The 27,425-nt window shown below is 39.1% G+C and overlaps 1 protein-coding gene across 6 annotated transcripts in view; it reads right to left on the bottom strand.

The window, feature by feature from the left end:
• Rbms3 (RNA binding motif single stranded interacting protein 3) overlaps window positions 1-24,958 on the bottom strand; it is a 760,386-nt gene extending 735,428 nt beyond the window's left edge. For 4 of the 6 annotated variants that reach the window (XM_048348593.1, XM_048348596.1, XM_048348594.1 and 1 more), the window contains exon 1: window positions 23,976-24,958. In XM_048348593.1, the coding sequence (XP_048204550.1) occupies window positions 23,976-24,050 (75 nt within the window). In that variant the 5' untranslated portion in view covers window positions 24,051-24,958. The remainder of the gene's footprint in view (window positions 1-23,975) is intronic. The other 2 variants (XM_048348597.1, XM_048348599.1) reach the window with 1 other exon arrangement.
• Window positions 24,959-27,425: the final 2,467 nt, after the last annotated feature.

The following is a 27,425-nucleotide window of genomic DNA, read 5'->3' as shown; positions in this document are numbered from 1 at the left end:
AAAGAGCAATACTTTCAGCTGTGCAGAGTGACTGGCATGTGAAAGGTGCTGAAAAGAAGCCACATAGAATGGAATTGTCCCTCATTATCAGGTGAAGTAAAAGCACCATGAATTCATTTTCTATAACATTTGACAAATTACTATAAGTAGTTAAACTTAACATTCCTAAGTGTTAGAATTTATTTTTTAATTACTAGAACATACCAACCCTCAATTATTAAAAAAATCCAGTATAATACTACTATATTCTTTAGACCTTCACTCAATGCTATTTCAAATATATCTATGTATATATATACACATATACATATATGTATATATATATATATGTGGTCCAGTATATTTTCTGAAAGTTTAATTTAATGATAAAGTGTGAGTGGCAAATTTCTTGATTTCCATAACTTACTTATTTATGTACTTAATGATTCATTCATTCATTTATTAAATTTCATTTCACAAAATGAATTTAATATACATTATTAAATACATTTTATGAATACAAATTATTCATCAATTCAACAGTCCAGTACTCAGAAACTCTTATTACGTATCAACCCAAATCACAGACAAGCAATTAATTATGGCTAACACTCTAGCACTTGAACCACAACCCCACTTGCAGTCTGCTAGTGATTATTTGGAGATAGAAATCTCACAGACTTTTCTCCCTGGGCTGGCTTTAAATTTTGATCCTCAGATCTCCACTCCTATGTAGCTAGGGTTTCAGGTACCAGAAGCCTAGTGTTACAAAATCTCATTTTTCCATATTACTAAAACGAAACTGCCTTGAATTTCACTAGCCTACTTTCAGTCCTTAAAATATCACATGATCCTTTAAATTTCTCTTGAGATCCTAGACAGCAGAAAGCCATGTTAGTGCTCTAAATGTGCCTCCATACCTGTCCTCCTCACGATGTTATTTTGCATTAAGCAGCCTCATGGGCCCGGAAAAAAAAACAAAACAAAACAAAAAAAAACACCAATAGCTCACTTCAGGAAGTCACTACGATTTCCCTGGGCTTCCTTGTTCCTTTCTGGCATAAAGCCACATCCAGAAAACGCATCTGCCAATATAAAACACCATGTCCAGCAAGGCTGCTTGGAGAGAGATTAGGAGGAGCTAATCATATCATATACTCATATGCCTATGTATTGCTCATAACTAACTTTAAATGAATTACTTAAAATAGGACAAACACACAAACATAGCTATATGTAAGGCAAAATGTTCATACTGATGAGAATTTGGCCTTTATCTCTCCACTTACATTTTTTTTTTTTTTTTTACATAAAGCACCCTGGCACTGTTAGTCTCAAGTTTGGTTTTGGAAAGGGTGTAATTAATGCCTAAGGGTGCTGTCTGAATGGAGAGGGTGTTTTAGAGCTGCATTTATTTAATGGATGAAATGGAAATTGTGACCACAGAAGTAGCAGCCATTTCAAAAGATCAATAAATTCAGCAGTGAATGTATTCTTAAGGAGTAAATTTCCTCTTATACTTCCCCCTTTAACAGATCTATGAAATATTGCTTAATTTGGCAACAAGATGCAATGCTTCTTAGCTCCATAATGTGGGAGCTTCAAGTTGAATAAGATGCAGAGTGGCAGAGGAAAGGTTATTTAATCTCTGCTGCTACCAGTAAGAAGAAGGTAGAATAGTAGAAAGACCTGGAAGGTAGAGAAGGGCAGGAGAAACTGATACTGCAATCACAGGAGACAGAGTGAGAGAAACACTGTCTCCAGTGAAACCTGACTTCTAGTAAGGAGGACTGTACAGTCTTTGAAGGCAGTGAGTCCTTCTTTTCCATTGCTTGAATCCACATCATAGAACAGAAATGTTAGAGAGACATGCTCTAGATTCTGAACCTCTGCTTCATTTCTTTATAATGCTAAATATTCCCCTAATGCTCACTGTTGCTCAATAGTTACTAAGTACAATTTAAGGCAACATAAGCAAATCTGAAGAAATATGTCTCCAAGAGAAAAACCAAAAATCTGGGAATTAGAAGCAAAAGGAGCTAATTGACCATCTCTTTTGAATGCTAAACATAAGGATAGAGCTGGACTTGGTGGTACAGATCTGTAATCCCAGCACTCCAAAAGTGGAAATGAAAAGATTGTGAATTTAGGAGTACATAGTAAATTCTGTGAGCTACCTAGTGACTGAGTTGTGCATCAAACCTGAGCTCTCTAGGGAAACCCTGTCTCAAAGAAAAAATAATTACATGGCTAAATCAAGACATGCCTTGTTAGGAAATCATGGATTTTTATGGATTGGATCAGCAGTCCACCTTATATAGAGCTATCCTACAATTTGATAAGCAATTGAAGCAAAACCATATACAATAGATTAGTTCCCCAATTAGAAAAGCAGAGAATGATATTAAAACCAAGGAGAGCAGGTGTTATAAGCACAAAAGCAGATACCATAATGATGAGAACAGAGGTTTTCTAAAGAAACAATGGGTGTGTCAAACAACACTGGTGTGGGAGTGAGCCCACGTGTGCCTTTGTTCTTTTTATGTTCTCACAACAGCTGATAAATGTTCCCTACTGAGCTTTCTTCCTCCTGCTGTCCTTGCTGTGACTGCTGAGCTGTACTAGGACTCAAATTCTGAATATCTACCTCTTCTTTCAGGTGTTTTTAGAATGCAAAGCAAACCTTACCCCCTCTTTACATCACATCTATAATAACAATAAAAAAGATTAAAAAACCTTTCCCTAAACAAATTCCTCTTTTAAAAAAATCACTTGATATACAGAGAATGTGGACAATTCAGAGCAAGTTCCATAAATTCAATGCTAGTGGAATGGAAATCCAGGAAGAATATTAATTGTTACTATTGGATTTTGTGCCTCTGGGAACACCATGAGGATCCTAAGGCTACTGTGGGAATAGCCATCAATTACCAATGTCATCCAGGCAAAGAGAAGTGGGGGTGGGGGGCAGGGAAGCCAGGAATCTATCTGTATATAGAATCTGGCATGAGACCTTCCTAGAGACCAGATCCAAATGCAAACATAAACCTGAAGGCAGGTGGCTGCTAACTAAGCACATTTTTATGGAGCACTTACTTGTATGATAGCTATTGTTCCACATTCTTGTAATACAATAGAGAACATAATAGAAAGGGACCCATTCACATAGCATATATTTTATTAAGGAAGACAGCTAGTAAAAATTTAAAAATTAATCAAGATAAACACTAAGTAACAATATAGACTATCTATGCTGAAAGCAATAAAATATGGTAAAGCAATAAGAGCTTGGCTAGAGAACTCCTTGAGTGGTCAGTAAGGAAATTTAAGCTGAGATCTAGTGAACCAGTGTAATTCATTTGCATTAAGACTGGGCAGAGTGAGAAAGGAAACTGGGGCAGAAACAGCTCTTGTCAAAGTCCGGTGGATGGAAAGGCCTTGGCATGTTGGAGCAACAGAAGGAAAGCCATTGAGTCTGTAAAAATGCCCCTGACTGGAAAAGGAGAAGGGGATGAGAACACAGATTTGAGTAGGGACCAGGCAGGAAGAGGTAAAGGTGGTTTCTAAAGAGCAGATACAGTGTTTCCTGATACAGCCACTAAACATACATATCAGCATAAAAGCAAACAAATGTGAAAAGTTCTCTATGAAAGAAGTCTCTCTATCACCTTTACTAATAATTATTGGAGAGTATGTTTTGTGTCCATTAGTACAGTACAGCCACAATCCATTCATTCATTTGCAGTTTGGGTGTCTGTTTTCCTCTCTGATATATTGTGAAGCAGGTATTTGACTTAACAGGATTTATTGTGCTCAGGTTTTATCCAGTGTCACCCTGTGCTACAAGGGTTAAAATGAAAGTTAACACTTAAAAGTAATGAAAATAGACAGTATTTGTAATTGGACATGGTCCAAAATGAAAGATATTTTTTACCTGACTCATGCAACTGTAATCCCTCTGTACATCACATTTACATTTTTAAAAAGTAATCTGTACACCACTATGACAATAAATTTTTAAACTGTAATAAAAATAAACAGGAGTTATAATACATATACATATATACATACATACATACACACACACACACACACACACACACACACACACACACACATATACATGAGTCCTAAAGAAAGGATTGTCCTCCAGGTTAAGGTCTGATGGATTCTTATGATAGCATTAGTATCTGAACTCAGCACTAAGTACCACCCTTTTGAGGAAGGCAGCACACAAAGATGAAAGCTCCTCAATGTGATGGAATATGGCTGAACAGTGAAGCTTGTTTTTGAATCCTCTCAAATGCCAGGTTCATGAGATAATCAGACACCAATGGAAGGTTGTAGCTTCAACTTCACAGTGAAAGGGCTTGTCCTGATGAGATTTCAAAGTTCCTTTCAGGTTGACTGAATTCTATAGCTCTGCTTCCTGGTGAGTTAACAAATGAGTGGCAGGTGAGTACTTAAGAGAGCAGACAGATCTCCATTGAAGCAATTGCCAGTGGCTTTCCGCAAAACCTGCATGTGCCTGTCTTGGAGAATTCATGGTGGTCCATAGTTGGTCACCACCATTCAAGGTTTAGAAGCTGAACCTGTGGCACAGACTGGAGACAGTCATTCAAAATCAGTTCACATGAGACCAAGATAGACAGCAGAAAGCCATGGTATCAATATGCAGCAGCATGTTGTATGATCAGCATATTCACATTTTGTAGAGATGAAACCATAAGAAAATTCCTGATAAAATGCACTTCAGGCTGAAAACCAAAGTTTCAAACCTGTAATCCTATCTACATTTGATAATGAACTCTGAGGATCAATGCTTGAAAACAGCCTGGGCAAGAAAGTCTGTGAGACTCTTATTTCAGACCAATCGGCAAATATTTGCAAGTAGAGCTGTGACTCAATGATAGAGTGATAACCTTGAGTGAGAAAACTAAGAAACAGTACCTAGATTGTGAGTGAAGTCCTAGTACTGAAACACAATAAATAAGTAAATAAATTAAAAGGAAATGGAGAGACCAGGTTGAGGCCTGATGAATCTCAGCCACATTCCAGAGTACCTCTCTGTATTGGCAAGACATTCAGGTTTCCAATATCCTCTCACTTGGCCAGAACAGCCCATGGGTAACAAATACTCGTCATTGCTGTGACATATTCTTTCCTTATATAACTCAAAAAAAATCCCTGATCAAACAAGATATCCTATACACTTGAGTAAATATTGTTTTCAGCATGTATAGATACAATCAGTTAATTTTAAATCTCAGAAAGTATTGGTTTTCTTTTTGTCCTAGGGAAAATTCACTATGACTCCCATCAAATCTCTACAATCATGTCAAAAAGACTGAAAGTACCAGTGTTAGAAGAGCTAAGCCATAACAACAAATTTAATTATTTTAATTGCATGCAAATCCAAATCTGGATAAGTGGGTATAATATATGTAGTATATGTATTATATATAAAGAGATAATAAAGTCACTATAAAACATGTTAAAGAGTATTTTGTGATGTTGCTGAATGTATGTAAGAAATGGCTAAATGAAAATTATAAAGGCCTTCTGTATTTTGAAGACAAAGGTGTCAGTAACACTTTAGGAGAAAAAAAGTCACAGATCTTGGACCCCCCCTCAAATCCACTAAATTAAAAATCTCTGCTGAATTACTCCTTCAGAGGCTGCTTAGGCATACTGGAGTTTAAGAGCTAATGTCTTTATACATAACTGAAGAAACGATGTTATATATAAAATAGGTGATTGGCTATTAAGACGAAACAGGCCAGGCACAGGCTATTAAAACGAAACAGGCCAGGCACCAGTGGCTCATGCCTGTAATCCTACTTAAGAGGCTAAAATTTGAGGGTGGAGGAAGAAAAGTCCATGAGACATTTATCTCCAGCTAACAACCAAAAAGCCAGAATTGAAGGGAGAAAGCACCAGACTTGAGTGGAAAAGCTACGGACAGTGCTCAGGCCCTGAGTTCAAGACCCAGCACTGGCACAGTGACAGACAGAGACAGAGAGGTGAGAGAAGTTTAAAGTTAAAAAATTGCTTTACAACTTTTATTAACATAACAATATGGTATGTTTTCCCACTCAGTACATCTATATTCAATGATTTCCTGACCGCAAGTGGTTCTTGGTAAAGATATAACATTTATGTAATCTCTCTCTAATGATGGATATTTAGATTACTTATAATCTCATTAAAACTATGCTGCAGTTACCATATTTTAAATGCTTTGACATATTTTAAAAAATTAATATAAAAACTATTCTCCCAGTAGTATTTTCCTCCATACAAAAATGGGCTGGGAATGTGGCTTGGTGGTAAAATGCTTGCCTAGCATGCATGAAGCCCTGGGTTCGATTCCTCAGCACCATGTGTATAGAAAAGGCCAGAAGTGGTGCTGTGGCTCAAGTGGCAGAGTGCTAGCCTTGAGCAAAAAGAAGCCAGGGACGGTGCTCAGACCCTGAGTTCAAGCCCCAGGACTGGCCAAAAACAAAAAAATAAAAACAAAAAAAATCGGGGTTGGGGGGGGCGGGGGGCTGGGAATATGGCCTAGTTGGAGAATGCTTGCCTCATATACTGAAGCCCTGGGTTCAATTCCTCAGCACCACATATATAGAAAAAGTCAAAAGTGGTCCTGTGGCTCAAGTGGTAGAGTGCTAGCCTTGAACAGAAAGAAGCCAGGGACAATGCTCTGGCCCTGAGTTCAAGCCCCAGGCCTCCCCCCCCCCCCCCCAAATGTGTGGGGAGTCACCATCACATTTCATCTAAGTCTCCTCTGGATGTTAGGAAATGTAATCTTTTAATGAACATCTTATTCATGGTTTAGGTATCATGTCTCATATTAATAGTGACTCCATTACCTCTGCTTCATTTATGAATTTTTTCTAGTTGAACATTGGAGCTTACTTACCTCTTTCCTATTGAGTTTCATGAGCATGCATATTTTATGTCTTTGCTACTGAAATTTTGTCATATATGTTGAAAACATTTTTATGAGTGCTTATTTGCTTTTTACTTTTCTTTATGGCAAGTTATCTGCCTGAGAAAGATGTATTCCTTTGGCCATAATAACCAGAAGGAATTTAAAATCTGTCCTTTTAATTTATAAAATTTATAAAACCACTCCCCATACAAAGATTAAACAATCATCCTTTTACAAGATGTGTCTCGGTAGCTGCTGTTCTATGAATATCAAACCGAGGGCCTCTTTCCTTAATTTTCTGTTCCACTGCAATCTGTTTTCTCACTAGTTTGTCTCTGCTGAAACTCATGGCAGGCTTATGTTTCTACTCATTTTCCAGCAGAAAGGCTTTCACTACCTTCACTGAATAGAGAAACTTACCAAACACTCAAATCTTTTATCCACCTCAAGTCTGATTCACAATTCACTTTCCCTTCAGGATGTACTTGGAGAGACAGCCTACCGTGCTCTTCAACGTAAGTAAGTGCTTGACAACCCAGCATTTAATTCCTTACATTGGTACATCAGCTGTCTTTTTCTCAGATTTTAGTTCAAGAAGGGCAAAAGTCATGTTATACCCTCTCCTGTTTGTCCAGGCTGTCCCTACCAAGTTAACCTAAAGAGGAGCTCATTTGCAATTGACACATTACCACCACCAAACTCCTTCTTAATAACTATCTCACACAAAATGAATGGACACCATAGTAGGCTAGAAGATATTATAATTCCACAAATACTGAAAAGTCTTCTCTTTCCTCAAAATGTCACCAGACCAAAGATATAGCAGGGTGGAGGAAAGGAGACATTCTCAGATACCTGTGTCTATTACCGTCCGATTGATTTTAGGGTGAGAAAAGAGTAAATGTTATACACAAGAAAAGTGTCGAATACCTAAAGGAAAATTCTTCCTTTGTTTCCTAGCGTCATGTTAAAGACTTAGAATTAAATATTAAATGTTATTTTAAGGCTGGGCACTGTTGGCTCACACCAGCTACTCTGGAGACTGAAATCTGAGGATCACAGAAGTTTGTCCAATAGGAAAAGTCCATGAGATTCTTAACTCTAGTGACGACCAAAAGCTGCAAATGGAGCTGTGATTCACATGGTAGACTACCAGTCTTGATCAGAAAAAAATTAAGAGACAGTGTCCGGCCCCTAAGTTTTAAGCCCCAGTTACCAACACAAAAACAAGTATTATTTTGAAATTTTAAAAAGGACAAAGCAAATTAGAAGACATATAGAAAAATATTTATGAAATTTCTCTGAAGAATATGAAACCGATAGGACACAGGACACAGACAGCAAGAAACAGGATCAGCACCCCCACCTTCCATGAGTACATCTAGGCTGTGCCTGGTGCTCTAGGGCCTGAGGGCACAGCAAATGTGGAAGAGACATGCTTTCTCATGCATGGGAGATCACAGTTATATAGAAGGGGAAATGCAGTAGTTAAGTGTCCAAAAATCAACTATCAGTACACTATTAGGGATTGGATTTGGGATAGTAGCATTTATGTGTGAGGACCGATAATTTTCAGTACACATTTGTTAAGTCTATACTGTATGCTAGGGCAGAGCTTGGTGAGGGCAGCTGTAGTATTGGAGGAAGATTTTAACAGAGGGTAAAATTAAGTTTTAGCCTCATTAAATGTAAGTTTAAAAAATATCAGAAAGCTGAAAACTAAGCAAAAAAGAAAAAGAAAACCAAATTCAGTTTATTCAGTCTGCACTGAGTAGTGTGCAAAGGATCTATTTAACACAATATTATATTTACTATCTTGTGGTTGCCTCACTGCAAGGGTGTGTGTGTGTGTGTGTGTGTGTGTGTGTGTGTGTGTGTGTGTACGCATGCGCATGCATCTGCCACATCTGCCATTACTGGGACTTGAACTCAGAGGAAGGTCGTTGTCCTTCAGCTATTTCCCTCAAGCCACAGATCCACTTCTGACTTTCTGGTAGTTAATTATGGATAAGAGTCTCGTGGTTCTTCCTGCCTGGTCTGGCTTTGAACTCTGGTCCTCAGATCTCAGCATTCTGAGTAGGTAGGATTATAGGAATGGCAGCAGCAACCTGGCTTAGCATTTTTTAAATTAAACATGAAGTCTCTAGGGAAGCAAGTGCTGACACCGGATGTGCTAGCTGCAAGAAAATGACATCTTTTCTCCCTACTAATTTAGTTATTGTAGGGGACAAAGCCATCCTTGAAACTGAAATGAGGAAAGTACAAGTATTGTGAAATATAACAATATAAAAACCAGACAATTTTTCAGTACATTCACTTAAGATTACAGGGTGAGTTTTGTATGAAGTGGTGAGATGGATGAGATAGACTTGCACTATTTACCAAAACAGAACAACAAGTTTTTATAAGTTCATATAAGAAATATTGAAAGCAAATCTATGTGATTTCAATCCTGTGGATCATAAAGCTGCATACTGAGAAACATAATAGAAGAGCAAAGGCATTTTGCAGCAAGTAGCATTGATCAGAACTATCAAAGGGTCTGGGCTCCATTATGCTCATGCATCAAGTCAATTTCAAGCATTCTGTGGCCCTCCCCTTCCTATTACCTCTAATCACAATCTCATTGAGTAAGTGGCTCTTATTTTTATTTTATCACTTTCATAATTTGTTAAGGTACTGGAATTCTTTGCAGTACACTGAAACACATTACTACTAGTCTAATATTGATCCTGGACACATCCTTATCAACAAACTAAGTACTTCTGTAATGGAAAGAAAGGACAGAAAGCTCAAATATAAAGAAAGTAAGGAAGTCCTGGAGAAACTGGACTAAAGCAAGCTATAGAGTCAGAAAGTGGGCCTTCCAAAATGATTAGCATGTTCTATGTGTTTTAATTCCGCCACATTTGTTTTCATTTCTGATTATTAAATTTCTTTTGCAGACAGATGTTCCTACAGACACCAAAGATATATGATATATTATTGGTTTTTATGAATGGGTATGTCTTTTTAAACATGAGCCTTCTATTTGTGCCGAGAAAATGCCAATTTGGCTCTAGTGTGTTGAACCAAATTCTCTATCCCATCTTCTATGCACTAAAGTAAAAGAAACAAAAGTGATTTGTGCAGGTATATGGATGGATAAATCCCTCTACATTTCCAAATATGTGTGTTTGTAATGTGGCCATCAAACTTGAAGGATTACAATTAAGTTCTATTTGGTTCATTGGAAATAGGAGTTACCTACTTTCCTGCAAGGGTTGGCTTTTAATCTTGATCCTCTGCATGAAATATATGAAAAGAATTAAATGTTATTAGATCTTTCTTCTGGGATTAATTTTTCTTACAGAAAGAGCAAACAATGCTTTATGACAACCATTTATATTCTAGACAAATTTTAAGTAGCAAATGCTCTATGCCATACTAGCATAATATCTTTAGTAGGTAAACTTTTTGTTATTTTTATTGTCATATACTTATACTATACTAATTAAAAATAGGAATGATAAGACACAAGTAAGGTGAAGAAATAAAGAAATATTATCAATCTAAACTCACTACACTTACCAAGGTACTCTTTCAAATTCAAACACTATTCCATGACATTATTGACATAGATCAAATAGCACTAAAAAAGTTCAACAAACCAATATTATAAATTACACAAGTTAAGCATATTCTAAGATAATAGTGTAGAAGGAGAAATTCTGATGCCCAAAAGTTTTTGGAGAAAATATTAATTTTAGGGCAAAAATATTTTGGAGGGCTTTTAAGCTGTTAGCAAGATTTGAGGCTGCTTTTAATTGTTCTTTTGCCTGTGAATGCCCTTCCAACTTAATGTTTGAGGTGACAGATGAAAAAAAATTGACTTAGAATGCAGAAGCAGCCCAAATGAAATGGGACAGTACTCATGATAGAGTAGTATCATTGCAATCCAAAGCAACCGTTAGGAGCATCAATAAGGGGGATCAGATTGTAGCATCGCAAAGGAAATGTGGCCATCCTACATCTTTAATTAATTTTTTGTGCCAGTATTCAATCTTGAATTGAGGGCCTGGCACTGTCCTTTATCTTTTTCTATCTAAGATGGTGCTCTACCACTTAAGCCACAACTCCACTTCTGGCCTTTTGCTGGTTAATTTGTAGAAAATTTGGACTGGCTTTGAGCCATGATCCCGAGATCTTAGCCTTTGCACTGAGTAAGATTGTAGGTATCAGCACTCAGCAACATTCTTTCTTCTGCCACATTTGACCACTTTTTCATATTGAACACAACTAAGATAATAATCTTCTCATCAAAAAGAGCAGAATAAAATGCGTATTACCTAAGCACAAAGAGGTGGACAATTATGCAGGACATAGGCCTTCTGGGTTGTGAATCCAAGCACAGATATCAATTCTTATGTAATGATAAACTGGTTTTCAGGAAGTCAAGATGATTAGAATACTATCAGTCCAATGCCCAGTATTTAAATGAGTACCTTTGTTATATATATGTCGCTTTTTTTCATGCTAGCAAAGCAGTGACAATAAGTGGATGCCTATCAATAAGGGACAATTCCATAAGCAGCATGCAAACACAGAAGGAATCATTATCCTGAATACAAGAAACAAAAAGACCTATTGACCTAGTGAAGGTGTGCAAAATATATTTGTTGTTGAAAAGGTCAGTACTCAAATAACATGTTCAGTATGATCTTATATATAATAGATCCAATTACATATTTTCATAAAACTGGACAGCACTACCAAAGCAAGTAGCTGCCTGTTAATGTGATACTTCAACATTTTTGATGACTGTGGGTCATCAAAGATTACTGGAATTTCTAAGATATATTGAGTTGTTTTCCTACATGTACAAGTATGTTTTACTTTGCAATAGAAAACTTTACTAAAGTTTGAAAGATTATGGATAGAGAAATTTGGCATTTCATAAATGACAATAATAACAAAAATAAAATAATATTTTTAATATTTAATCTAATAATTTAGACTATGAACAACTTGGAAAAGAAAGAAAGTCAAAATCCAAGTCACATGTTGTTATCTTCGCTCCAATTGGTTTGTTGAGGACAGTTTTGAGGTTTGTATCATAGCCCCATCTTATATTGTCTCTTATTACTTTAGATAGGTTTTTATTTGCTCTGTTCATCATGTACTGTTCTTTCCATGGGAAAATTTTGTCATTCTCATCGGATCATAGAAGCCTTTTGAAGATTCTAAAGAAAAATTCATCTAGGTATTGTCCATATGAATGTGGTATCCACAGTTAACAGATGACTGTATCACTGAAGATCGCGAAGCTTGATAACTGGCAAAAACTCAGCCCATCTGCTAGCTTTTTAAATAACTTTAGTTGTTTTGTACCTGTACTGGAGGTTGAACTCACATCATTGTAATTTTGCTTCGTTTTTTTGCCACTCGGAGATGGCACTCTACTGTCTTGCTGGTTAATTGGAGATTAGAATCTCTTGGATTTGTTTGCTTGTGCTGACTTTGAATAAAAATCCTGATATCTCAGCCTCCTGAGTGGCTGGAATGATTACAGGCAAGAGCCATCAGTGCCAGGCTAACCTGGCTCTTTAAGCCTCCTTCACATTTGGTATGCCCCATCATCTTGCAAACCCATGAAAAAAAGCCACATATAAAACCTGATGTTCTTGGCGATTGCTCAGGAATTGCCTCTTGATTTCTCTCCAAACTACCACTGCTACCATTTTAGCTCTGACCTAGTTGCTTCTTCTCATCCAAAAGTCCCAAATCCTGGCTACTTCATGTCTTTGAAGTCCGCTTCTTCCCTGTTGTAGTTGGTCTGTGTGCTCATTTTCTTACCAGCATCTTGGAATTCGCTCCTGTAGTAGTTTCTTTTCTTTTTCTTCCCTCACTTCTGATTTTTCACTTCTGGTTTCTGACTTTTCTCACTTGGTGCTATTTGAATGTGTCCCATTAGATAACTAAGTTTAACCCCAGCTGACAGCTCTGGCATATTTACCCCCAGTGATCCACAGGTTTCAGAAGACAGAGATTACAATAATAATCTGGATATCCAAAGAAAAACTTGTTTCTGAAAACACAGAATGCCCTTTGACACAAAGTATCACAGAAGTGAAGATGCCATTAAGCAGGTCTGATTTACAAAGCACTGCCTTTAGCCATAGAGGAATGTCCAAGATACACAGAACAAGAAAGGTCTGTTCACTCTGAAAATCTTTTGTTATAAGCTCAGTCTTCATTGGGTGTATAAGAGATCCTGCAGAGCCATTCAAAGAAGAAAGATGGTCTCAGTCCACTTACTGTCCGCAGTAAACTCTGACAGAAGTATAAATATATATGATGTGTATATACATACACATATACAAGTACTCTGATGTATAATATATAGAAAGTATAAATATATATGATGTGAATATACATACACATAAGACCTCCTAGGTACAATATACAGAAGTATAAATATATACAATGTATATATACATACACACGTGCTCCTATGTATAATATATAGAAGTATAAATATATACGATGTGCATATACATACATACACGTACTCCTATGTACAATATACAGAAAGTATATATGATGTGTGTGGGGCACTGGCTTGCAGCTTTAAGAGGCGGTCCTAGCAGGCCCGCCTCTTCTCCAGTCCTGGGTCCCTATGGCTGCTAGCCCCGCCTGCTTCCTCCCATACAGAACCGGAAAGGCGGCTCTAACCAGCCCCGCCTCCCGCCTCAGACTGAGTGTGTGCCAAGATGGCTGCGGATGATGAACCCAGAGGAGGTCCTGAGGGATGTGACTTCTGCCCTTAGGTGAAGTCCCATGATGTCACCTGTGAAGGACAGCCTAACCAGCCTATCACCATGCCTAGCTAGCCGCTCCAGGTCCCTCCCGTTCCTGCTCCCATTACTGCTACTTAAGTCCGATCCCAGATTAAAGACCTTGGACGTTGCTGTGACTTCTCCCTGGACCGCCTATGTGTCGTTCTTGGGCAGCGAGTGGGCGGGGCACGGCTCTTTACCTCTTCTCGGTTCTACCCTGTGGGATACGGCCAATGCTTCCCCTGGAGGGGGAGGCGCGCAGCCAAGAATCCCAACAATGTATATATACATACATGTGTACACATCCTCCTATGTATAATATACAGAAAGAATGCATGTACGTTCAGAAAGTCAAAAATAAATTTACAATAAAAAATAAGAGAAACTTAAACTTGACCTTACTATATCATACCTAATGTCACTCTACTTGGCTAATAATGACAAATAAAAAGACAGTGCTAGACACTGGTGGCTCATACCCGTAAATCTAGCTACTCAGCAAGGTGAGAATTGAGGTTCAAGGTTTAAAGTCAGACAAGGCAGAAAAACTAGAGGTAGAGATGAAGTGGTAAAACACTAGGTATGAGGGAAAAAGGCAAGTAGAGCACAATTCAACTTGGGAGTTGAAGCCATCGTGCCAATACACACACACACACACACACACACACACACACACACACACCGAGAGAGAGAGAGAGAGAGAGAGAGAGAGAGAGAGAGAGAGAGAGAGAGAGAGAGAGAATGAATTGAAGGCTAAGAGAATAGAAAGAGGGGCTGGGGATCTGGCTCAGCGGAAGAGTGCCTGCCTGGCAAGTGCAAGGCGCTGAGTTTGGTCCCCAGCTCTGGAAAAAAAACAACTATAAAAGAGAAGAGAAAGAAGAAAAAATGTGGACCAGAAAACAGGTAGGAAAACCAACAAACACAAAGCAGAGTACTTGAGAATTAGAGAAAAGGAAGGAAAGAAGGGAGGGAGGGAAGAAGGAAGGAAGGAAGGAAGGAAGGAAGGAAGGAAGGGGGGGGCATATGTAAGAAAGAACAAAGAGAGTGGAAGCTACAACAAAGAATCAAAGAATTCCAGTGGGAAAAGAAAATCCAGGTAATGTAAGGAGGTACAGAACACATACAAGGGCACAATTCACATCAGACAGACCTAAAATGGAACACAGATGTAAATGTAAGCACAAAGAAATTACCAGAAAAGATAGAGCATAAATAACGTAGTAAGTGTGAGAGATAACCTTGCCTGGGCCGTATTTGGATCTACACTTTAGAGTCAGGCTGCTACCTTCTCGCACTTATTCATGCTCAGGACCCAGAGCAAGACTACACATCCCATCAACTGCTTACTCACTAGGTCTCCATGTACATGGATGATCTTCAAAGATCACAGTGGTCTGATTTTGACAATTTTCATTGTGACATACTAAGGTAATACGGCTTTACTGGTTTTACAACCTCACACATCATTTTTTTCCTCCTCATAACTACAGTTGTGCATGGGCACTAGTGGATCATGACTGTGGCTCATGTTTATTATTTTAACTACTCCCAAGACTAAGATCCACAGGATCACAGTTCAAAGCATCTCAAGCAGAGAAGTCTAAGAGAGCCCATGTCCACTTAACCAGCCAAAGCTGTGCTGGAGATGTGGCTCAAGTGGTAGTGTTCCAGCTGTGAACTAGCAAGCTAAACTTGTATAAGGCCTTGGACACACTGCACAGAACAACAATATTCACAATCATGTTTTGTACATATGTAGATTTAGACCAACATTTTACACATAGAAATTTTTAAATACCTTGATTCTAAAAACTTTTTGAAAAATGTTCATTTTTAAAATCAAAGACCTCAGACTGTTACATAAGCTCTCCCTGAGCATTAGTGGGAGAGTAAATCAGAACAGCAGATACAAACACTGGAAATTACCTAGTGCTTTGGCAGGTTAAAGCCAAATCAGAGCATTCGTTGTCCACATAAGCAGTGTTTATTTTTTCCAGAAGACACTCAAAGTCTCAACTTTATAACTCCCTCAAATGAAATCTTATATTCACATTAATGTTTTTCCCAAAGATTGTTCTTGTATTAGCAAATTGTCTCTTCTTGGCCAAACAGCTTTTATCTTTTCATTTTGCAAAGGAAAACAAATCCTTATCTCCCAAGAACTTTCAAAAGTGGATTAAAGCCTGATCTCTTAGCCTTCCTATTTTCTGTTTCTTCTTTTCTTCATGTTATCTTTTTTAGTACTTCACATAAATCACTTGTGAAAGCTTTAGAACTGTCATCTCATGTTTTTCTAACCTGATATTGACAGTTTCACTACTAAATAATTGGAGGATCATTATACTCTCCACTTTATAAACAACTGTTATGTAGTTACTTTGAAAAAATTAAATCAAGCAATCAGTAGTTCAAGAGTTGTCTGGGATAAATAAGAGACTGTAAAAAAAATAAAAGAATGAAAGAATGAGAGAAGGAAGAAATAAAAGGAATGTGCTTCAGGATGCCCAGCTTTTGTGAGCAAAAGTGAAATGTACAAGCATGGAAAGCTATGTCTCCTTTAAGAGACACATGAGTTCCTCTGAGTAAAAGAGACAGGCATGTACGTACTAGTAGAAGTTCGCAAGGTGAAAAAACAAACAACAACAAAAACCACAGAACTGGGACAGGAGTAGTTTGTACTCTTAACAAGGAAAAAAATCCACCCACCCTTGTTTTGAGACAGAAAAATCCAGGAAGTTTATTCCATAGAAAAGTAATGTACTATTGGTTTATCTCTTGCCTATGCCCCTAATCTGGGAGCCCAGGGAAACACCTGTTCCATTCAAATTGGTCTCATAAACAACTCCACTAATTATGCAAGGGACATTTCTGTGACACTGGCACCCAGACCTGGAGCATCAGGTTGTTCTCACTGCCAAAGGTCAATTCAATATGTCTGTTTTCGAGATATTTTGGGCAAAGAATGTTAATCATATTTCCAGTGTGCTGAGCTTTTCTACCATGTGCCCCTCCAAAGAAAGAAAGAAAAGAAAAAGAGAAAGAGAGAGCCAGAGAAAAGGAAGTAAGGAAGGAAGCAAGGAAGGGAGGGAGGGAGGGAAGAATGTGAGGGAGGGAGGGAAGGAATGGAGGGAGGGAGGGAAGGGATGGAGGGAGGGAGGTAGATACACTGGATCTTTGTAAACAATAACATTTCTGCTTTTGTATGAGACTTTTTCTGAATGGTTCTGGAATGTTATTCATCACAGAGCAAGGTGTCCTGGTCATATACTATTTAGATTGGAGGTGAATAACTGAAAATATTTCCCAAGTGAACAAATCAATATGCAGATAAAAACCAGAGATCTTTCTAAGGAACATGTTCGCTGTCTCCTGCTCCAAAGACAAACATCTAACTTTAGCAAACATAATAGTAACCGATGTACCAAATTATATGAAAAAAATTTGACTGTCAAAGCTTAAATAATTAATCAAAATATGTGATAGTTAATTTCATTAATTAAGCTTACAGAGACTTGGAGTGAAAAAAGGGTATGTAGCAAGTAAAAGAGAAAAGGTACTGTTTTTATTTCTATGCTCACAGTATTGTAAAGTATGATATTTTGTTCTGATTATTTCATTTTTATTATTCTAAGATGCAGAAATCTGTACTTTGCAGCAAAAACAAAAAACTTCATCACTTCATCAATTAATTAATTAATTCAGGAAACTATTGCTGGTTTTCATTTTTGTTTGGCATGTGTGTGTGTTGTTTATTTTTGTGACAATGCTGACACTTAAACTCAGGAACTTGTTGTCTTGGTTGGCTTTTTCTTCTCAAGGCTGGTGCTCTATTATGTGAGACACAGCTCCACTTCTGGCTTTTTGGTAGTTAACTGGTGCTAAGAGTCACATAGACTTTCATGAGCAAACTAGCATCTAATAGTGATCCTCAGCTCTCAGCCTTCTGAGTAGCTAGGTTCACAGTTGTGAGCCCCTGAGGTCTATTGTCAGTGAGTTAGTGTGGCAACCCCACCTTTTATCATTATCTTTTTTTTTTTTTTTTTCCCAGTCCTGGGCTTGGACTCAGGGCCTGAGCACTGTCCCTGGCTTCTTTTTGCTCAAGGCTAGCACTCTGCCACTTTGTCTGTGTGCTGGTACTAGGACTTGAACTCGGGGCTTCACGCTCCCACTTGGATTTTTCACTCAAGAATAGCAATTTATTACTTGCCCCACACCTCCACTTCTAGCTTTTTGGGGTTAACTGAAGATAATCATTTCATGGACTTTCTTGCCCCAGCTGATTGGCTGAACCACAGTTCTCCCATCTCAGCTTCTGAGCAGCTGGGATTGTAGGTGTGAGCCACTATTTCCGAGCCCAAGTATCTTTTAAAGAAAAACACATTGCCTGTTTGCTCTTTCTGGCTGGACTTCAGTATCTACCACTGTTTCTTTAAGGATAAATGGACTGAATGTATTCTTAAAACAGTTGCAGTGTTTGCAGTAGCACACACAAAGAAAAATTATGTATAACTTCGGAAGAGCAAGGAATGGTTCACTTTTGCCTTTTGAATGCATATTCTATGGGGTAACTGGTGTTTCCATTTTTCTGCTTAAAGCTCACTTGGTGTCTGTGTGTCATCTAGCTAAGTAGTCAGATTCACTGTACACTGTTTTTGAAATATGGTATCATTCATCTGTTTCCATTTTCAGAAGACATACTTTTTAAGCATATCCAAAATAGTTCAACATTTTCCCACTACTGCAAAAAATAGCAACCCATATCCTCAATGCACGTATTACCACACATTTGCTCTTCATCTCTAGCTCCATCTGTACTCTCCATTCAGGAGCTATAGGGAACCCATCTCTTCTCATGTGCTTTTAATATTACACTACTTAATCACATACAGCTGTGGCATGGAAGATGGTTACAAAACAATTGCAATGCAATATTTGAAGCCAATTTCAAATAAACATCAACCACTTACTCGGAATAAAAAGATTGAAACTATAGAGGTTTCCTTTCAAAGGAAAAGAACGGTTTTCTTAGAATTTAGCATGTATCTAGCTGCAAGTGAACTCTCTCTCTGCCTAAAGGTCTGATAATGTCGAACAGGATTGGTATATAAAAATCATACTAGTGGTGGGAAAATGATTTTTTCCAAATTCCTGAAGCCAGAAAGATCCAGAATGAACTCAAACTTTTTTTATGTAACACTACTTCCAGCCCTGATGTAGATTTCATAACTTCATAGAAATAAATTTGCATTGTAAAATCCTAGGGCTTTTTTTTTGTTTTGCTTTGTTTTCAAAGGGGGAAAATGAAAGAAAAATGCTTTAGGAAGGAGGTGTTAAAATTATAGTGTTTCCCATACGTTTGTACTTATTCTTGAGGAAGAAATATATCAGCTTGATGCTTCCTACTTCTTTCAAGTAGGTACTGGACTTACTGTTGGGGAAATAATAACTACATTATAGAAAAGAGTTAAATATCCCACTAAATAAGTCATGAGCCTGGGTCCAACACCACCGGACATTAAGATTTCAGGGAGTAAAGAGAAAAAGGAGAAAAGGGAGGGTGGGCCCTTGTTTCTAGTTTGCTCTTATTTAAAACTATAATCCTAGATGTTGTAAAATGAGACAGACAAGACTTATCATAGTTTCATGCTATCATATTTTTCCCCTGAAGCAAAAGAAAATATTTGCTGTTGTACCTACAAATCTGATCATGGAAAAATTTTGGAAAACCAGTTTTGTGTGTTTTGAGATTTCAAAGAAAAACTGAACTTGGGCGTTTTTCATGGCTGTTTCAATACTATTGGAAAGTTACCAACTCTGGCTATCAATGCACATCTGAGGCAGGAAGTACTCAAGAAATCCTAAACTCATTCTGCATTGCATGCGTAAGGAGTATGTGTAAGATTTGTTTTATTTTGCCTTTGATGGCCCTGCACATTGCTATCTTTCTTTGCCTACTCCTTACTCCTTGTGTTCAGTGATTATTCTGCTGGCGAGACAGTCAACTGGACTCCAGTTAGATTCAGCCAAGGTGGCAGTTTAGGTTGCAGAGGCTGAAACTTCTGCCTGAGAAGAGTGGCACTTGGTGAATTATTCCATACAGTTGACCCATTCCCCACACAAAGCTCTGAACATAATCTGAGTGCTACTAGCAGGGAGACCCTGTGAGGGTCCGCTACTCTGAGCCACTTTCTTTAAGACTGCCTTTGTTCCACATGGCCAAAGAAGGAAATGCAACAGTGATATGAGAGCAGCGAGTTAGAAACTGTATGTGTGTTGCAGAAGCCTAGGGAGCTGAGAAGGGTGTGCCTGGGTTAATGAGAGATAAAAGTCTAACAGACTTTCCTACCCTGGCAGAGTTCCAAATGCAATCCTCCAATCTCAGCCTCCTGAAGAACTAGTATGGCATGAGCCCTAGGCACCTAGTATGTGCCTTCCACATGCAAGCTATCAATTCACCAATAAATGACAAGGTTTTTTTCTTTGTTTGCTTTTTTATCACTTTATTCTTTCAAATAGTTTATTTTCCAAGAAACTCCTCAATGCCCAAAAATATATGAAGACTTACATTGAAACTTACTTGCAATCTCAAAACTCAACAGCAGCAGGTTTTCTGAATACTTGAAAAACTTTGCTTACAACTAAACAAGCATCAATTTGTCATTAAACTAATTAAACACATTTGGACCTTTTTACCCTCAAATTTGCTGATTATTCTACACAGCTTTTCAAACAACAAATTTGCTTGAATAAATTATTTTTTACTTTTAGTCAATTGTGTCTCTAATTTAAACATTGTTAACATGTCAATAAGATTTCTAATTTTTTCTAAACCAAAAGCAATGTTCCCTATTGAAACTGCTATTTCTTTTTCCTTTTTTTTTTTCGTCCAGGAAAAATATTAATCAAAACAAAAATCAAGAAAATGTGACAATCTATCACAAGTTGCTACAATTTACAGCTACAGGTCAACTGCTAGAGTTCCATGATACTGAACTTAATGGATCTTTCTAATACAAAACATTTAGGACATTTGGAAAATTACTCAAAGGGATGAAAATAAACATTGAATTTCTTTTGTTAGACAAAGTGGAGAAATGTACAGGGAACTGGAAGATGAGAAAATAGGGAAAGGTCACAAGTTTCTCTACAACTTTAATATATAGTTGAAGAAATGAAAAATATTTGCCTTTACTTTTAAAATTCCAACTTCATGCCAGGTGCCAGTGGCTCACAGCTTAGCTACTACAAAGGTTAAGATGTGAGGAGCACAATTCAAAGCCAGCACAAGCAAAAAAGTCCATCAGACTCTATTTCCAACTAACCACAAAACAGTGAGAAATGAATCTGTGACTCAAGTGGTTAGAATGACAGCCTTGATCCAGAAGGCTAAGGGATAGTACCTAGGTACTGCAAACCCCAGTACTGGTGTACAAGCGCACAGGCGCACATGCGCACACACACACGCCAGATTCATATTGACTTATCATAAGAAAATGGAAGCTGTATTTAACATTATACTATTTGAATAAATGGTACAGCCTTTTTGCATTTCTGAATAATTTTAATATCCTAATATATACTTTAACTCTTTTAAATCCCATGATTCCCCACAGGAAAACAACAACAAAAACAAACACGAATGTTAGCAAATACCTCTTAAGGTAAAGTAATACGACAATTTTTATTACCCATAGAATTCCACTTATTTCAACTACATGTATTGCTTCTCTATTAGCATTATCTTTAATAGTTAAGACTTTAAATTATAACACAAACCAAAGGATAGAACAGAAAATTTTATTAATTCCATCTAGACTTACCATATGAATAGAAGCAGCAAGCACTTTTGCTAAAATGCTTGGGAAGTATAGTTTGAAAGCTAAGTACAGAAGAGGCAAGAAGTAATATGGAAATAATCCCACTGTTTTCTCCGCATAGTGGGGCATACTAGTGTTTCTCTGAACTGGATTAACCTTGTCAGAAAGTCCCCATGTGTTAAAACACAATTGACTATTACTCCTACCAGTTCTGAATCTGTTTCCACACAGCATCTATTTCTCTCTCTAACTTCCAGAGTGTCACAAATGCCTGCCATTTCAGAGGCTCTGTAAGCGTTTCGACAACTGCACAGCACTGTCGAAAGTTTACAACACAATAGTCGATATGAACTGCTGTGATAGCCAAAGGAGCTGATCTTTACCTTCCCTACACCCTGATCTGATTACTGGAATATCAGTTTAGAATCCTTAATGGGTCGAGCTTCTTAAAAATGTTCCAGAAGTTGATGGCTTTGGCTAGCTTCAATGTAACCAGATCCAGATGCCTCTGGTACACAAAGAATTAAACTATATGGGACCCCAAAAGAGATTTTTGGAAAAATTTCTCTATATTTTTCAGACACTTTTTTTCATCGGTTTGCTTTCCCAATCTCTGTATCTCTGTCTCTGTCTTCTTCCTCTTTCTCCCTCTCTCTCTGTGTCTCTCTGTCTCTGCCGTTCTCTCTCTCTCACACCCCCCCCCCAAATACATATGCATACACATCTCTACCAATATAAACTCATCTGGCCCTCGGGTTCTTTGGTACAATACACACAGCATCCATTACTTCCTGCCACTTGTGGTTAAGAGAAATCTCTAGCAGAGAGAGGGGAAAAAAAGAGTAATAGACTCATTTCAATCTAAAGTTTCTTTTCTGACTATATACAATACCAAGGACTAAAACAAAACTCAATTTAAAAAATTGGAAACATGTAGCCAAGTGAGTGAAAGGGATGGAATGCAGGGTGTTTTCAGGCCACCCTTGAGCTTATTGTTTTTGTGACTTAGAGGGTGAGAAATGACTGTGACTTCCCCTTTGGAAACCTGAGTTCCTTTGGCCATTGCCTTCAGGAAGGGCAATTCCCCAAAGAGTTAAAACTCAAGGCACCAACCAAGCAGAAGTACTGGTCTGTTTAAGTAGCAGCAGCCACACAAACTAAATGCTCACAAAGGCAAAAAGCCTGCAAGTCGACCTTGGAGGGGCAGGGTACATCATAAGACCAATCAAAGAAAAAGAAAAAAAACAACAAAACAAAACAACAACAATCTACAATGCAATATTTAAAGTTGGCTGCCCAGTCTGGGTCAGAACTAGGCATTGTTTGATGAAAAAGTATAAATGAGAGATAACTACAGCATGCATTACCAAGCCCAACACACCAGGAATCCTGGTGACAGACCCTTATCATGTCTTGTTCACTCTTACATATTTATTTAAGAAGATGGGGGTAACTGGGTAATTTAATACAAAATAGTAACACCCATGCACTCAAGTAGTTACTCCCAACATTTTCTATTAAATCAAATCTGACTTAATAGACAAATCCAGGCAGAGATTTCACACTTGAATCCTGTCTCAACTGCAAGAGAGAGTTCAGGATTGTCACTGCTCATTGCTTACTGAAGAGGGCTTGCCTCAGTTCCCAATGATCATTTAAGCACACTCATAGGAAGCCCAAAGTATTTAATCAATTCAACTCCAATTATTATCAATTACATCCCCTGCCTTTTCAAGACATAACGCCTCCTGATGCTAGCTACCCCAGACAAACAGACTAAAAGAAAACAACGGTTCTAAAGCTGCCTGATGATTTCTAGTGTTGTAGTCAACCCAAAGTCATGCGAAACATAAATAAATAAATAAAAACACACCCCAACAAACTCTGAAAGACTTTTAGATAAGTGCTCCCAGATGTCCCTACACCTTCTTTCACTGGATTTATAGCAAGGAAAAGTTTGTGTGGCCCCACCCTGGCTGGCATGTCCTCTGGTGGGAAAAAAACCTAAGACCCACAGACAAAGAACAGCTCACCAGAAAAGACACTCAAATGATATTTTGCTCCTTTTAATCACTGCTAGGACCCCCCCCCCCCACCTTAATAAATAAATAAATAAATCCCTGCTCCTCTGCAAAGGATTGGAGGGCTCTCGGGGCCATTGATCCTGCCAAATAACAACAAAAGAACTAGAGTGAAACTATTATCCCTCCTCAAAGAGAAAGCTTCAATTAGGGGGCTGGCTGCTTTCTTCTTACATCTTCCTCTGCCTCATTAACTCCAATGGTATGTTACTAATTTTGAAGGAGCAGGAAGAGGTTGCTGGGGGTGAGGGTGAGATAATCGTTCTCACGCCTGTCTGCTTCCCTTCCCAATGTAGACAGACAGCACACTCACTGCCAGAGACGCCGGTTGGTTGGTCAAGCATACCTTGGTTTGGAGATAATGAGGGTAGTAGTAGGTGCACTGGGGGTACATTTGTGGCTGGTCCAGGCGTTTGCCCATGAAGCTGGAATCTCTGATCTCCGAGGCAGGGAACTGGAGGGGGTCGAGCGCCCCAGGCCGAGCTTCCTCTTAATCCACTACTCCTGACAGTCCCAGTCCGAGTGACTGATGAGTCTACTTCCAACACAGAAAAATGTGAAGAAACAAACCAAACAAAAACGCACCGCAAAAGAAAACGGAGAGAAAGGACGCGCGGTGAGCTCCGTAGGAAACACCGGGTCACCAGCTTTCTCCGGCTGCTGCCCGGTCCACTGGGGTGAAGCAGTTTCCTTCTAGACAGACGTTTGTAGAGATGTCAGTTTGCCAGCGTTTGAAAAAGGGGGAGAGGGAAAAAAAAGCCCAAGTCCCTTTTAACACAACTGGGATTCTTTGCAAATCAGCTTCCTGTCTTGTGTTGTGTCTCCTTCCCACCTTAAAGAAAAAGGAGGGAATGAAAAGAAAGGAAGGGAAACCAAAAGAAAGAAGGCAAAGGAAAATAAAGGAAAAAGGAAAAACATAAACGAAAAATAAAAGAGAAAAAAAAAGAAAAGAAAAGAAAGCAAACCTCGCACAGCTTAGTTGCTGCTGTCTCCCTCCCAGAGTGACATGGTGTTCGGGGCTTGTCCTGTCCTTCCATTCACTCCCCTCCTTCCAGCAGTGGGTGGAACCCAGAGCCTCTCCAGGGAGCGAGAAGCAGGCCAGAGGCTGCAGTATTTCCTCCAAGAAAAAAAAAAAAAAAAGACAGACAGAAAGAAAGAAAGCAAAGGCTGCCTCCACCCGCTGCACGCAAACTTGCGATCCCTCTGCTGGCTGCCTGGCGCAGCAGAGCGGCTGTGCCGCAGCTCCCCGCGAGCCCTGGGAGCCCCAAGCTCGCCTGGCCTCCTCCATCCCCCCAGCACCCCGCCTGCCTTTCCCTGCCTTGTCTTGCCAAGTTCCCAGGTAAGACACATTCTAAACAACCAAACAGAAAAGAGGGGAAAGAAAGAGAAAAGGGCACGGGGTGGGGGCTCGGGCGGGGAGGGTAAGAACAATTAAAAAAATAACAAAGACAGGAACTAACCTTTCTAGTTGAATGGAAAAAAGTGTCCCTGGTGCTGGTAAAAGCTGCGGGACGAGGTGATAGCCAGATGCATTCCCGACCCCGTGGAGACATGAACCTTTGCTTCCCGGAGGCTGCGAAGTATTTTATTTTATTTTTGTTAAGATCTTATTCCGGGAATGCTACTACCGAGCTAAGCACCATGGATTGCACTGATCAACTTAGTATAGAGTAGAAAGAACCCTCCTGCAGACATCTATTTGATAAATAAAACAAAATAAATGATGTGACCTCTTAGGTTTATGAGCTTCTTTATGAATAAAATCATTGCGTTGCCCATTGTCATGCTTTATGATTACTTAGATTCATGATGCTTTAATTGCTGTACTGATAACATCTCCCAAAAAAGGAACAAAAAAGTCATAATTACTTGGCAGAGTTTTTCCTCTGCCAATAATAGTAATAACAATAACAATAATATTCGGACATGTCAATCAGGTGGTACATTCTAATACAAATTCTTTCAGAGAAAATCTATTTCCCTAAAGGCCCCCTGTTTCAAGGCGGCGGCAGCAGTGAGGCTAAAATTAGCCGTGCCAGCTGTGTTTTGCAGCCAGTGCTCACGCATGCCCGGAGCGTGGGCAGGCGCTCCACAGCCCAGCCCGGCCCAGCCAGCCAGTGAGCACCCCTTTACTTTGTCAAGGCGGCTCTGTTGTCTAGAGTCACGTCTCAGATAAAAGGCTCCTGGGAGAGATCCAGCTTCTCAGCCAGGAAGGATGGAAAATTGGGGCTCAGCGCACACATGGTATTCACCCACGTACAAACCCCATCACCACCCAGAGGCAGCTGGCTTGGGCTCAGACAAACTGTTTTTTTTGGAGCCTGTGTGTGAGCCTGAGTGTTCCTTGGAGAAAGATAAGGATAGTGCATAAATAAGTTTCATGTTTTAATTTTGACAAGAATAACAATCATGAGGAAGGGAACAAAGAAAGAAGAGAGGGAAAGAAAAAAAGGGAGGAAGAGAGAGGAGAGTGGGAAAGCTAGTGTTAGGAACCCTTACAGCATTTCGAAGGAGGAAATTCACTCCACCAAAGTTGTATATGTGCTCTTCTGGGCCTTACTTGCCCCATCTACACAATGGAAATGCTTGGATGGGAACTGGCTCAAACCTGTATTCCTAGCTACTTAGCAGGTTGAGACCTGAAGATTGAGGTTCAAAGTCAGCCCAGGCACAAAGTCTGTGAGACTCTTACCTCCAATTAATCAACAAAAAAGCAGGAACTGTCACTGTGGGTCAAGGGGTGGAATGCTAGTCTTGAGCAAAATAGGTTGAGGGGCAGCACCCAGGCCCAGAGTTCAACCGTGGCTAGAGTTCAAGCCCCAGGACTGGCACCAAAAACCCCTCAAACCTCCAACTTACTCAGCTTGCTTGGCTAAAGCCATAAAACTGAATCAGACATGAGAAACTGCATCCATTTAAAAATCCTCCAGAGGCCCGCAAGTATAATCTGACTGCTCCCAGCTTTCGGCTTCAGTGTCAGATGGAAAGTTTGCCCCTTTCCTTCTGTCCTGAATCCTAGTGAGCAACCACAAGATCTGAATGAGCTTTTCTTTGACTCAGTGCTCTCCAGTTCCAGATCCACTTTTGCTTCACTCTGGGGCACCCATCCTTCCAGGCTCAGCTTAGGCACTCTTTTTTTTTTTTTTTGGTTTTTTTTTTTTTTGTTTTTGGCCAGTCCTGGGCCTTGGACTCAGGGCCTGAGCACTGTCCCTGGCTTCTTCCCGCTCAAGGCTAGCACTCTGCCACTTGAGCCACAGCGCCACTTCTGGCCGTTTTCTTTATATGTGGTGCTGGGGAATCGAACCTAGGGCCTCGTGTATCCGAGGCAGGCACTCTTGCCACTAGGCTATATCCCCAGCCCCAGCCCCAGCTTAGGCACTCTTTTGGAGTAGCTTTTCTTAAGCATGTGAGCTGTGATAGTTAATAGATTGTTTACCTTACTGTATCTGCCCCATTGGTTGCTTCTTTTGTCCCTGATATTTTAAACTCTAAGAGAGCAGACTACATCATTTTTGATCACCTTCCTATCTCCAGAAAACTAGTGCAAAGTCAGAAACAAAATGAATATTCCACAAATACTTGAAGAACAAAATACATGAAGCCTGATCAGTAATCGTAACTCAACTCAAATCTTTGCTTTAGTCTTTGCCAGGGGTCAAGAGGTAAGCTGAGTAGCAGGCACCAAGCTACACAAGAATCACAGGCTCTTCCTTCTTTTTAGTGGAGGGAGAGGAATCAGCAAAGGAATAAGTAGACACACACAATAACATCATATGTTTGGTTCTGTAAGCAAATA

Source organism: Perognathus longimembris, chromosome 6 (assembly GCF_023159225.1).
Source record: "Perognathus longimembris pacificus isolate PPM17 chromosome 6, ASM2315922v1, whole genome shotgun sequence".
Taxonomy (NCBI): Eukaryota; Metazoa; Chordata; class Mammalia; order Rodentia; family Heteromyidae; genus Perognathus; species Perognathus longimembris.
This window is presented reverse-complemented; position numbering and strand designations above follow the sequence as displayed.